The following is a 13,905-nucleotide window of genomic DNA, read 5'->3' on the forward strand; positions in this document are numbered from 1 at the left end:
TGAGAGGGTGAGTTGCGGCAAAAGCAAGTTTCGATGGCCAATTTCTAGTGAGGATGCGATTTGCAGCAAATGCAAATTTCGGTGATCGAACAGTGGTAATGATACCTTTTTAGCGACAGCTAGTGGTTGTTGCTAATGTCGTCGCTAAATTATTTTGCCGACGCGAGCTATACTTTTAGCAACGGCATTTTCCTTGAGTGATTGAGCAAAGTAACTGTTCACAGAAGAAAAGTTGCAGCAAAAACTTGAAAAAGAAACAGGTGAAGAAGGAAAAAAAGAAGACTCTAGATCATCTCTAGTGCTATGATACAATGTGATTTGGATCATAGATAAAGAAAATTTGAAAAAATAATTTCTATTATTGATGAGAAATTATTATATAAACTCGATCCACTATATTATTAAAAAGTTCAACTAATAAAACGATGATATTTTATTTTATTTTTTCATAGTATTTTTATCTCGAAAAATAACATTTTTATTGATTTTTTAAATATTATATTAATTTTAGAGATTAAAGTTAGACATATAATGTAATAACTTTCAGTTATCGAAACCGTAAAACTAATTTCTAATACTAATTCTGCATTCCTAAATATTGGCTAATCCTTTAGCTGCCAATCTGACGTGTCCAACTCCTTCGTTGACTTGTGACTGCCAGCATCAACTTCTTATTGTTCTTCAAATATGGTAAAAGAAAACAATTGCAATCCAAAGATACCTAATCATTTAATATAATATAGAAAAAGGTTTGAAATATAAAATAAATAAATATGTAGAAGATAGAAATACAAATGTAATATGAAAATATATAAACTTCGAAAAGAAATTGAATAGGAAAGAAATTGACAATCCTCTAACTAGGAAAGTCCAATAAAATAATAATAATAATAATAATAATATACATAGACATTAGCAACACAGGAAGTTAGCATATATATAATTCAACCATATGTTCAAGCAAAATGCCTTTCAAAAGGGCCTTTCACCGATGACATTGCCATGAGGGTCATAGTTACATGTGATCAACGTATCTCCACTTGTGCAGATAACTCTTGCACAACCAACCTTCAAACTTTGCCTCCAAACCATCTGGGTATAATGTAGGCAGTCTTTATTCTTAGTGCAAGTGTTTGTATTATGATTGTAGTAGCACTTCTCCTCTGCCCATGCTGCCACTGCATCACCTGGTTTCCAATCCTTTCCGCTGCCCCAAAACAGGTTCTCCCCGTAGTTGCTATTCGAATGAAGTAACGCACAGTCTCCTTGTCGCTGGTGTGCCCATGAAGACGCAAAGCTTGCGAGCTTGTTGCTCCATTTTAGAGGACGAAGGCCTAGCTTTGCTCTTTCCCTGTTGTGGGGTTTTAGATATTGCTTAATTGTCTCTCTTTGGGTTCTTATTAATGAACTCCGCCCAGAAGAAACTTCAGAGGCTGAAGCTAGCAAGAGGAACAGCAAGAAGGTTTCTAGTGCCCCACATGATAACATGGCTCTGATCTAAGGAAAATTTCTATTGATCTATTGATATTAATGGGTCTATCTATATACTGGATACATCAATCATGCATAAGCATAAATAATTTCATGCCGAAAAGGAATCATTTCACATGCTAAGGCTTGGACTTGAAGGAGATTTGAGGTGGAAAACATGTTAGTGAATGTGAAGGATGATGGTATTCAGCTCTGACTATTTTCTTTTTCTTTTTCTCTAAACTGAATTTTTCATGCTACAAATGTTGCCACTCGGATCTTTTAATGTTTTCAGGAATTCTTAATCTAAAAATAAGATGTACTTCATCAATTACATGGTGATACGTGACTTTATTTATTAATTGTTGCATTTTTATTGGTTGAATTATTTATTACCATTAACAACTCATGATTAAAATCCAATCAATAAAAATGTAACAATTAATAAATAAAATCATATTTCATTATGTAATTTATTTAATTTACGGATGACGTGATAGACTGGGTCTATCTAAAATTTCTTTCTAAAAATAATTTTATCAAAAAGAATAGATACCACTTAAATTGTGTAAAAACAAAAATTTAAAATGGATAATATACGAATTTTTTTTTTTCAAATCAAGACACGAAATGTCGAGAGATTTTATGTTTATAAATATGAAATATAGTGTAAGTATTAGTTTTAACAGTTTTATTATTAAGTAATATAATTGATAAAAAGCCAATGATAATATTTTTTAATAAAAGCTATAATAAATAAATAATTATAAATTAAGACAGAAAATTAAAAAAAGAATTACTTTTACATTTGTATAAGAAAAATAAAATAATTATAGAAATTAAGTAGTTACATGTATTTTTTTACTTTTCATTTTCTTTAAGTATTTAACTTTTAGATTATAATCAAACCTCAGTTCAACTTTCTTAGCTATTGATTTTTTCCTTTCTAAAATCTTCTAAAAATTCTTAAGACTTTCAAAAAAATAACCACAATAAATAAATAATTATAATTTTTTTTTTAAATTTTGAAATTTTTCAAAAATAAAAACCTCATCGTCCGAAATATATTTAAAATAAAAATATAATTCTTATAGAGAATTTTGTACAATCTAAAAATATCATTGATATATACATTAGCCTATGGCCAAGGCTATATATGAACTTCTTTTCTTACACTTCATATCTTCCATTTCCTTTATCCAATCTAATCTTAAAAAATGTTAAAAAAATTTCTGTCCAAAAGTCTAATATCATGCATATGACGTATGGTATTAGAAAATTGAAGCAAAACAATCCCAAGAGTCTCAAGCAAATTTATTTTTTATTCCATCTCTTAGTGGGACTTTAAAACTCCATCTTTTGATCTTCCTTCTTTAAAATCTCCTAGTTTCTTTTTTGATTTTGCTAATAAAAAATCATTTACAATTACTAAGATACCTCAAAACCCTTTTCCTAAGCCTTGATTTCATAAAAATTGGACTTTCCCTTTTTCCTTCTCTTTTCCCTCATCGCCATTTTCTTCTTCTTCTTCTTCTCTCACTGGCGACACCTCACCACAGTTGGCCTATATCGCCAGCCATAGCGGCTTGCTGCCATCTTCTGCCAGCCCACTCGATCCCATCTGCGTTGTCATTATTGAAGACAGCTTCTGCTCACAGTCCGACTTTGTTCTCCTACCGCTCGTTAATGTTGCACACTCATCACCTACCGACGGCGCTGCTCCACGATCATCGAAGGATTCCTGCTTGCTCGACGTCGACATCCCTTCTCCATCCAATGGTGATGTTGCCACCCACATACGGGTCCTTCCTCTTAGTGGTCTTGGACCAAACTAGGAGCTCTTTGGTTCGTTTGGTTCATTTGGTTCGATTGAAGTTAAACTAGTCCCTTCTACATGACTCTTTTGTGGATTTTTAGGACTCTGTTTGCATAAAGTCCAAGTCTTGATACTAGAAAGTTTATCCACCTCATGTAAAGGAACTTAAAGTATATCAAAGAAAAAGACTTTAAAAATGTACGATTTTTACCCATTAATTATAATTCCTCATTGTATTTTTACTAGGCATGTACGAATGATTAAGTTTAGATTTCTAGAAAAATTTTAGAATATAGCCTAATGTGTACAAAAATTATTTGTTTTTGAGACACTCAAAAATTATTTGTTTTTGAGACACTCAAAAATTATATGAGAAATATTAATTTTTACTTTAGCATCTAAAATTTGCATTTTGAAGCCTAAAGTAAGAATCACCTTTAGAAACTAAAAGTATAAATTTTATGCACCTCAAAAAAAAGTCAATTTATGACCCGGTAGAAAAGTTTTATTGAATTTCCAATAACATTTTCAACTTAGAAAACTGGTTCAAGTATCCATTTTATTTAGAACTCCTTCCAAACAATATTTTCAACTTGCGAAAATAATCTCCAAGTACCCATTAAATTTCTAGGAAAATTTTACAATATAGCCTAATATATATAAAAATTATTTACTTTTGAGGCACTCAAAAATTATGTGAGAAAAATTAATTTTTTACTGTAGGATCTAAAGTTTTCATTTTGAAGCCTAAAGTAAGAATCATCTTTACAAACTAAAAGTTTAAATTTTATGACCCTCAACAAAAAGTCAATTTATCACCCGAAAAAAAAAAATTATTGAATCTTTGATAACATTTTCAATTTGAAAAACTGAGTTCCAAGTACCCATTTTATTTAGAGCTCCATTTATAAAGTATTTCAAAATATTCACTAGACCCAAGGAACATTTTCAACTTGAGAAAATGATCCCCAAGTACCCATTTATTAAAAGCTCTCTTTATAAATATTTTAAGATATTCTCAATATCCTTAAAAAAATTTTCAATTTGGAAATTTCAATCTCCAAATATCAATTTTAATTGGGATTCTTTTTATAAAATATTTCAAAATATTCACTGAATTTCTAAATATTTTTTCAACTTGCATAAGTGAATCTCTAAATATCTATTTTATTTGAAGTTCTTTTCAAAAAATATTTTAAAATATTCTTTAGATCCCCAGGATCATTCTCACTTGGAGAATTTAATTTTTAAGTACTTATTAATTTTTAAGTACTTATTTTACTTGAGGCTCTCTTATAAAATATTTTAAAATATTTTATAATTTAAAAAATTAAATATAAATATTTAATGACTAAAAATTTTTAGATGAATTTGATTTACCATGTCATTCGTACACAAATTGAATTGGATATCGATATATAGTATATTTATTAAATATTATATTTATATTGATCGATTTATTTATTATCATTAATTATATACAATTAAAATTAATTAATATAAATATAACAATTAATAGATAATATTATATTAATATAAAAATTAGTTGTATCAATAAATAGATAGATGGCGTGATAAACTGATTTTTTGATATTTTTTTTCTACCCTTTTAGTTATTACAATTATTTAGATTTCTCATAAGAACAGAATTTTGTACGAAGATTAGACCGAGTCAATCAAAACATCCCAGTTGTTAACAGCAACAACCATAACTCCAGTCTATTTTTTCCATCAAACTCAGTCTCTTATCACGCCACGTGTACATAACATTTTGAAGCATTCGCGTTCTAAACAGTTACCTCACAGCCCTGTTATTTGCGTTAACATCTCTCTCTCTCTCGTTTGCTCTCTCTCCAGAAACCAAAAAAGAAAGGGACAACGAAATTACTTCTTTTTGGTTTTTTTATTTTCAAAATAAAAAAGAAAACGAAAGGAAAGAAAAATTACCAGTCTAATGTCCCTGAAAAAATTGATTCGGTCTCGAAGGTTCTCTAAATCCTTCAAGTGTGTGAACAATCATAAAGAAGACATCGCGTTGGTGGTGCCGGGAGTCCACGACGGCGGAGGCGGAGGCGGAGGAGATGAGTTGTGGGGGGAGTGGGAGGAGCGGGATGGGTGGGGAAGCATGTTGCCTGAGCTGTTAGGAGAGATAATAAAGAGAGTGGAAGAGAGTGAGGATCGGTGGCCTCAGCGTCAAAACGTCGTCGCTTGTGCTTGTGTCTGTAAGAAATGGAGAGAGATCGCTAAGGACATCGTTAAATCTCCCAACAATACTGGCAAAATCACTTTCCCTTCTTGCCTTAAGCTGGTCTGTTTCTTTTTCTTTTTGCAAAAATTCCATTATATCTTCTTTTGTAGAACTTTTGAAATTTAGGGATTTCATATATTTGTTGATGTTATGTTTCCTTTTAATTTTTGCAAATATTTGGGATTGCATGAAATTTAAATTATTTTATTTTATGTTCTCGAATTAATGAATTTGAATTTTTGTTTGTATTTATTCATTGTTGTTCATGCTGTGAAATTTAGCTTTGCTAGGTTATATGCATTAACTTCTCTGTGTTAGAAAGGGGGGAAAAAAGAAAGAAAAATGGAAAATGTGGGCATCTAATTTGAATCTTGAAAGCAAATGATTTTGACCTGTTTTAGCAACAAGGGATATTACAATGATATAACAATGTTTGCTTCGTTTTGGAAAGATAATTTTTAATGTTCATGGATATGTTTAGCCTACCAAAAGATTTTGCTAAATTTTCATAGTAGATGTGCTGTAATCACATTCTGGATATGCAAATTTAGAATAGTATGGCAGTACATATATTAGGTTGCTGAGCTGAAAGGTAAATTTATTGCGTTGTATAATATTTATGGACATATAAGGTATTTGTTACTAAGAATGTATCTTTTTCTTTTCTTAATGGTCTCTTTTTTCTTTCCAGTTCACTTTCCATGAAAGATGAAATTCTTGACAATTGGACTGCTTTTGGATTGGTTTAGCTGCTTGATTTATTTTCTCTCACTCATTACTGTTCTCTGTTCCAAATTTTTGCAATGTATGTCATTTTGTTTTTTGTTGCAATTGCAGCCAGGTCCGCATGACTTGCCCTATCAATGTCTTATAAAACGGAATAAGAAGACTTCAACGTTTTACCTCTATCTTGCACTTACTCCATGTAAGTAGTTATTGGTGGACATGATTGTAAAACCAAAAGAGAAACTTAGGGGCTTCTTTAGAGAACTTTCCTGTATGTTTCTTTTGCAGCTACATTAGTTTGACTGAACCATTTGCTTAACTGAAAGGGAAAGGATTTATTTTGTCAAACCTCCAGATTGACTTTTGTTTATGGTGCTGCTGCTATGACAGTGGACCACACAAGGCCATTTGACTTGGTCTAAAACTGGCAATTTCTAGCTCTTTTTCAAGAAAGAATAACTTGTTTCATTTAATGGTGTCACCTAAACATTGACTAACACAATAGTCTCTACTTAAAATGAAAATAAAATATCTGGCAATTGGAACTGTTATGCAGCACCTCAAAAATTTGTTAATGTAACTATTAGCTGTAAAAAAAGCCTTCTTTTTTTCTTTTGGCATATTTGTTTTTGCACATATTTTATGATTCTAAGAATGTTATCATGCATAAAATGATGAATGGTTTCAAATTGGCCCATGTTTTCTGTTAACACAGAATTTTAAAATGTGAGAGGATTATTATATATTGTTAGGATTGTTTTGCATAGAGTTGGATATCAACTTTGCTGTTACAACTTCAGTTCTAGTGGTTTACTTTTGGTTCTATGCAACTTGCATAGTGTAAATTATTTAAGTTTGGCTCATCCAGGTTGTTTTTATTCTTCTTCATAGCATTTATGGACAAGGGAAAGTTTCTCCTAGCAGCACGGAGGTATAGACATGGTGCTCGTATGGAATATATCATCTCACTTGATGCAGATGATCTATCTCAAGGAAGTAATGCTTATGTTGGAAAATTAAGGTAAGGTAACTTTATTGAGTTCTGCTTCTTTCAACACGTTAGAAGAAGCTACGCTCACATTGATTCTGCCATGGAGAGTTTTGGAAACACAAATTTTATTTCTTGTAGCTCATGTTAAAAGAATTAATACAGCTTCTTTTTCTTCCTCTTCCCTTTTTTTTTTTTGAGTCTCAATTGAACTGTGGATTTAAAGTTCTTAATCTGCTATATCTTATCAATCAAAATTTGCTTTCTCTAAGGGCTTTAGGGGAGCTTCCAAGTTTCTACATTCCTCTCCATATTAGTTACTAGAGAAAATTCAGTTACAAAAGTAGACAAGTGGTTTATTCAAGGATAGGGATGGCTGTGCACATTTGAATTGATGAACTTAGTGAATCTAAAGCTGGTTAACTTTTCTGATCTTTGGGTTTTTTGCGCCACTCTCTGCCTATATTTAATTAGCGGTTATAACTGTTTGTCTGCAGCATAAATTTGTTGTTTGGATTATGAAAATATGGTGATTGATGATGTTAAATTTGCATGGTGTAATGACTACTTGGTATTCCTTCCTAGACTTGCTGTTGTGTGATATATTTTCCAAGATGCTGGCACATGTTCTAGGATTTGTAAATTTTGTATGTGGTATGTTACTATGATGTTACAGCTGTCCTGGAAGTTAAAATTGCTCCTTTGCAGGGTGGTGCTAGACTAGGCTATGCTTGTTTGAGAGGATGGAAAATAGCAAGGATTTTAATTTTGAAAACATTATGACTAGGTACAAAATAGAATGGACATGTATGTAGTCCATATGGTTTTCCCAATTCAAATCTTTTCACTTTTCCATCCTCTCATATGACACAACCTTAGTCTGGGATGAGCTAGTTGAACTGTGTGGATGTTTTTGCTGCTACTGTCACTGCATTGAGGCTGTTGAATTTAGACTTTGCACTCAATGTACATAAACTAGTTCCATGGTTGTATTAGCGTTTAGTTTTGTGCCCTGAAACTGACTTATGCAATTTCAGTAGATAGCGGAGCTATTAATATAACATCATAATGCTATTAGCAACTCACTAAGTTACCAGCGGTTGGATTTAGCAGATACTAATTGTGCCAATAAATATGTGATCGACAAAAGAAGTCTACCTATTCTGTCCTTTATTCAATCTTTTTGTTTTTTTGTTCTTGTATATGTCCTTTTGGGTGGGAAACTGAGAATGAGGTCGAGAAGGGGAAGGATTAAGGAGTTTTTTTTACAGTATCAGTAGGAGGAAAAACAAATAATGCTTTTCCATCAAATTTTACAGTGCGGACTTTCTAGGCACCAACTTTATAATCTATGACAGCCAGCCACCGCACAGTGGTGCCAAGCCCTCCAGCAGCAGAGCTAGCCGCCGATTTGCTAGCAAGCAAATAAGCCCCCAAGTTTCAGCAGGAAATTATGAGGTTGGACAAGTTTCTTACAAATTTAACCTCTTAAAATCAAGGGGTCCAAGGAGGATGGTCTGCTCGTTGAAATGTCCAATATCAGAAGTAATCGTCATTGACAACCATTTTGATTCTAAGATGGAGGGTCAGGAGTCCTCCGCCTCTGGCTGCACGATTTTGCGCAACAAGGCCCCAAGGTGGCATGAACATCTGCAGTGCTGGTGCCTAAATTTTCATGGTCGAGTAACTGTAGCATCAGTGAAGAATTTTCAATTGGTGGCAACTGTGGACCAAAGTCGGCCGGGAGGAAAAGGAGATGAGGATACCGTCCTCCTGCAGTTTGGGAAGGTCGGAGATGATACTTTCACCATGGATTATCGGCAGCCCTTGTCAGCTTTTCAGGCATTTGCAATATGCCTTACGAGCTTCGGAACGAAGCTGGCATGTGAGTAATATATATTTGCTATTATTATAATTATTGAAGTTATGCGTAGTCCGACGCTCATTACTTGTAGAATACTGGTTTGGTTGGAGAAAGCCAATGATGTAAATGTTGCTGCTCTATTGTATTAATCACAGGACTCTCAAATTATTGGTTCTCAACAATTTTTCTTTTAGCAAGACTGGCTTTTGAAATTCTACGCAAACAGGATCCACTCTCATCTCCTCTTGGGAATTTTATATAGGGAGAAGGTACATTTTTGCCATTAAAGTTTACCCCGAGGTACAAATAAGCTCATCATGTAAAATTTAAGAGTCATTTAACTTTAAAATTATGTTTGGCCCCTCTATTAAAAGGTGAGAAAAGGCCTTTTGTTCTAAAGGTTCTTAAATCACATCAATCTTTACCAACTGTACGATCTTTCTACACAGGCAAAAAAAGAAAGAGAAGTGGGTACTAAGACAGATATGTTATTAAAAATAACAACTAGCTTCTAATCTATGCTCGGTGCTAACTTTTGCATATAATTAACCAACAAAAGATAAATTAAGAGAAGTAAACATATTATCTGAATAAGGTCTCTGTATGATCTCTTTCAGAAAATAAAAACTCATAACCTTCTCTTGTTGTGCAAGGGATTCGATCCTGTAGGAACTCTTCGCTTCCGCGGTTTGAATTCTTTCATGGGTCAGCTCGCAAAGGGAACAGAAAAGCCGTTAGTAATAGATTGCCTCTTTTTAGAGAAAATTATATAAAATACTGAGATTTTAAAATAATAACATTTATATAATGAGTTTTCTTTTTCTCTTTAAATATACACAAATTCATATTTTTAAAAATATTATAATTTCTTTTCATTTTTTCCATGATTGTATATAAGAAAGTTCTATTATCTTTTTCTTTAACTCTTCTTCGTCATGGTCTTATTTCTCTTTTTTTACTCATCACCAATCTTTTTATTTATCTAATTTGTTCTTTTTGTGTGTGCGGGTGTGAAAAATACAAGAAGAATAAAGGTGAAGATAAATACAAAAATCCTATTTTTTTTAACCAATACATACGATAGTGTGTGGTCATTTGATGAAGTTTATATCTTTGAGCGTGTATGTGCCAAGAGGGATGAGTGTCTATTCAAATCATTCCAACTATGGTACTAGAAAACATGGTGTTTTTGAAAGCATTTAAAGGAGATAAAAAAACCCTATTTTTTTTAACCAATACATACGATAGTGTGTGTTCATTTGATGAAGTTTATATCTTTGAGCGTGTATGTGCCAAGAGGGATGAGTGTCTATTCAAATCATTCCAACTATGGTACTAGAAAACATGGTGTTTTTGAAAGCATTTAAAGGAGATAAAAAAAACCCTATTTTTTTTAACCAATACATACGATAGTGTGTGTTCATTTGATGAAGTTTATATCTTTGAGCGTGTATGTGCCAAGAGGGATGAGTGTCTATTCAAATCATTCCAACTATGGTACTAGAAAACATGGTGTTTTTGAAAGCATTTAAAGGAGATAAATTTTTTTATGTTTATTCTATAATTTTTTGAGATTAGATAATAATAAATAAGGCAACTATATTTTGTAATAAGAATCAAGATACAATGAGTGCTTAATTCTCTTGTTAATACGAGTTTTTTTGCTTGAAGAAAATTTATGAGTTGTTGATTTGTTAATGGTAGAAAAAAATATATATTGGATCATTTTGGTTTGTTTTGATCGTGTTTTTAGAATGTTGGATTTTAGTAATTTGATAAGAGCTGTAGTGATTTACCTGTCTAGTATTGGAAAATGTAGAGTACTAGATGATTGCAACTAATATTTGAACATGCACCTAACGTGTTTGATGAATTTTCTAAATAATATTTCTTTTTTGCTTTTGGTGGTGGTTTTAATAGGTGGTGTTGATGGTTTTGATATTAGATTTGAAACAATATACATATATACTATATATACACATGAAAGATATTAAAATATATATATAGATACTATTTTTCATAGAATTTTAAGAAGAGAAAAATGTTATTTATGATTTTGGCATTTTGATATATTAAAAATTCTAATGTATAGTGGTGCATATATATAAATATTATGGCTTCATTTTCATTTTTATGTTCAAAAGTATATAATAAAAAAGGAAAATGAGGATAATGAATTTATAGCACTATTAAAGGAAGAATAAGTGGGTTATTATACAACTAGTAAAGAAAAAAGATAACATTGAGTATTAATTCAAGACTTGTTGGCTAGTTATTCAATTTAATTCGATTTTTTTCTTATAAGGCGCTATCCATGCAGGGATAAGAATGAAATGACAATTTAAGCTAGCTAATAAATTTAATTAGATGAAATTATATTTTGCACTGATGATATTTGATAATATACTTGTTTTAAGAAATTATCGAAATTTTTGGATAATAGCAAAGTTTACAAGTGCATAAATATTAAAAGTAGAAACAAAAACTAAAAAAATAAAATTTCAAATACCATTTATATGTATACTAAATATATATGAAACATATATCACAATATGAGGAATATATACCAACTAGCAATTTCATCATGTTATTCCATGATAATTTTATTTATTTTATATTTAATTTTTTTTTTATATTATGTATAATTTAATTTAGGAGTAATTATTATTTACTCCTTGTGTTTTTTCATATTATGCTAGCTACCCCTAGACATTTAAAAATATATATTTTTTATCCTTTTATTTTGTGATTTTATACTAAAAACTTATTTCGTTAGAATTTCTATTAGAGAATCGTTAATTAAGTTTGGTTTTATCTATTTGCCCTATATTTTTGTATAATATATAAATTTCTCCCTATATTTTATTTATTGTACTAAAATCCCCTTGCTTTTTGAAAGTCAATGTAATTAAGGATCTAAATTGATAAAAAAAATATAATTTGATCCTCAAACTTTTTATCAAAGTTACAATTCTATTTTAATAAAATTAATGATGATAATAATACTATCTATTTTATTTTAATAAATTACATGAATTTTTAATATTTAATCAATATAAGTACTTTTAAAATATTTAAATTTTACTAAAATTTAATTATGCTAAAAATTAAAGTAATTAAAGAGCACTAATTCATTTGTATAGACACTAAAATTAATTTTTGTACAAAAATTAGACAAGGAGATTTTAGTATAATAAATAAACTATAAGGGGCAAATAGTATAAAATTAAACCTAGTTAAAGGTTGTTTACGAAAATTCTGATGGAAGGAGTTTTTAGTATAAAATTCCAAATAAAATGATGAAAAAATATATTTTTTAAATGTCAAGGGGTAACTAATATAATATGGATAAACACAAGGAGCAAATAGTAGTTACGCCTTCAATTTATAATAATATTAATATAAAATATAAGTTTTACTTTCGATATTTCTATTTTTAAAAATCATACAATATAGTCGTATGAAATTTTTATATGTATTATACGCTATGATAAATAAACATGAGAAGTATATATATTTATCAACTTTAAGTTTATATCTATTTTATTGCACTAATAAGTTCTCATATGTCCATATAATGATTATTTTTAAAAAATCGGATTGTTAAGATTCTTGCTATTTACTTTTTTTATTATTATTACTTTCTAACATCACATACATATAGGTTGGAACTTTTTTCTAATGATTATATTCAATTAATAAATTCTCAAACATGTCACAAATTTCTTTTAACTTTTCTTATGATTCAAATCTAAAATTTTAATTCTTTTACTATTTTATATTATTTAAGATGTTAGAAGATAATAATATTTATTATTAATAAGTAGTAGCTATGATAATTATTATACTTATTATAATTATTTTTAAGAATATAATAATTTTATATTTAAATAAGTCATAAATTTTTACTATATTCATTTTTAGCATTTAAAATTATATTTAATTTTTTATAATTAATATTTTTATAAATAGTCATGTGTCATTTTCTCATTCAAAAACAACATGACATGACTTTATAATATTCTGCCACGTGGAGTCTCATGGGAAAACTTGGCCTTCTTTATATATTTATTATAGATTATAGATTGCTATAATTTTTACTTGTGCTTTTCTAAGGATTATTAGGATAGAGAAATATTAAATAAATTATATAAGGAACATATATTAAAATAAATTGACAAATAAATTATTTATTAAAACTAAAATAATATAATGTTTAGGAAGTCTTCATATACTAAGAGAAATGAATGAAACTAATATTTTACACATTTGACAAATTCATAATCTCATCCATATGTAATAGATAATTCCATAGCAAAAATTTTACATTTTTATAATGGACATTAGTATTCATCATTCATAGGCACAATATTTATTGTTTACTGTAACGAAGTTTACTTTCAATTCTGTTAATTTTTAGATGTTCATTGTGTTAGTGAAGGATATTTATAATTTATGATCTGCATGTTCATCATTAATTTATTTTTGTTAATTTCGTAGTTATAATTTTTATATATATTTTTCATATCATTATGAAATATTGTTTATATTTCATATGAAAATGATGTTGATTTTTTATAAAAGTTGGAGCACATTTTTGTAATGAACATGCACAATATCATTGCTTATTGTAATAAAGTTTATTTTTTATTCTATCAATTTTTGGATATTTATTGTATTAGTGAAAGACATTCATCGTTTATAATTTATATGTTCATCATTAATTTATTTTTGTTAATTCTATAGTCATAGCTTTTATATCTGTTCCTCATATTACTATGTAATATTGTTTA

The 13,905-nt window shown here is 29.6% G+C and overlaps 2 protein-coding genes across 3 annotated transcripts; one reads left to right on the forward strand and one right to left on the reverse strand.

Moving 5' to 3' along the window:
• Positions 1-922: 922 nt before the first annotated feature.
• LOC8288276 (pathogenesis-related protein PRB1-3) lies at positions 923-1,650 on the reverse strand. The gene has a single exon (XM_002524494.3). It carries the CDS (start codon positions 1,486-1,488, stop codon positions 973-975), a length of 516 nt encoding a protein of 171 aa, XP_002524540.2. The 5' UTR covers positions 1,489-1,650; the 3' UTR covers positions 923-972.
• Positions 1,651-5,027: 3,377 nt separating this feature from the next.
• LOC8288274 (tubby-like F-box protein 7) lies at positions 5,028-9,309 on the forward strand. Of its 2 annotated transcripts, XM_015722582.2 has the most exons (5): positions 5,028-5,594; positions 6,372-6,459; positions 7,152-7,281; positions 8,568-9,133; positions 9,268-9,309. In XM_015722582.2, coding segments are annotated over exons 1-5 (1,140 nt in total). In that variant the 5' UTR covers positions 5,028-5,240; the 3' UTR covers positions 9,270-9,309. The 2 variants fall into 2 exon arrangements, with proteins under 2 accessions (XP_015578068.1, XP_002524538.1); XM_002524492.4 differs by having other exon boundaries at positions 8,568-9,309.
• Positions 9,310-13,905: the final 4,596 nt, after the last annotated feature.

This window comes from Ricinus communis, chromosome 9 (assembly GCF_019578655.1).
Source record: "Ricinus communis isolate WT05 ecotype wild-type chromosome 9, ASM1957865v1, whole genome shotgun sequence".
NCBI lineage: Eukaryota > Viridiplantae > Streptophyta > Magnoliopsida > Malpighiales > Euphorbiaceae > Ricinus > Ricinus communis.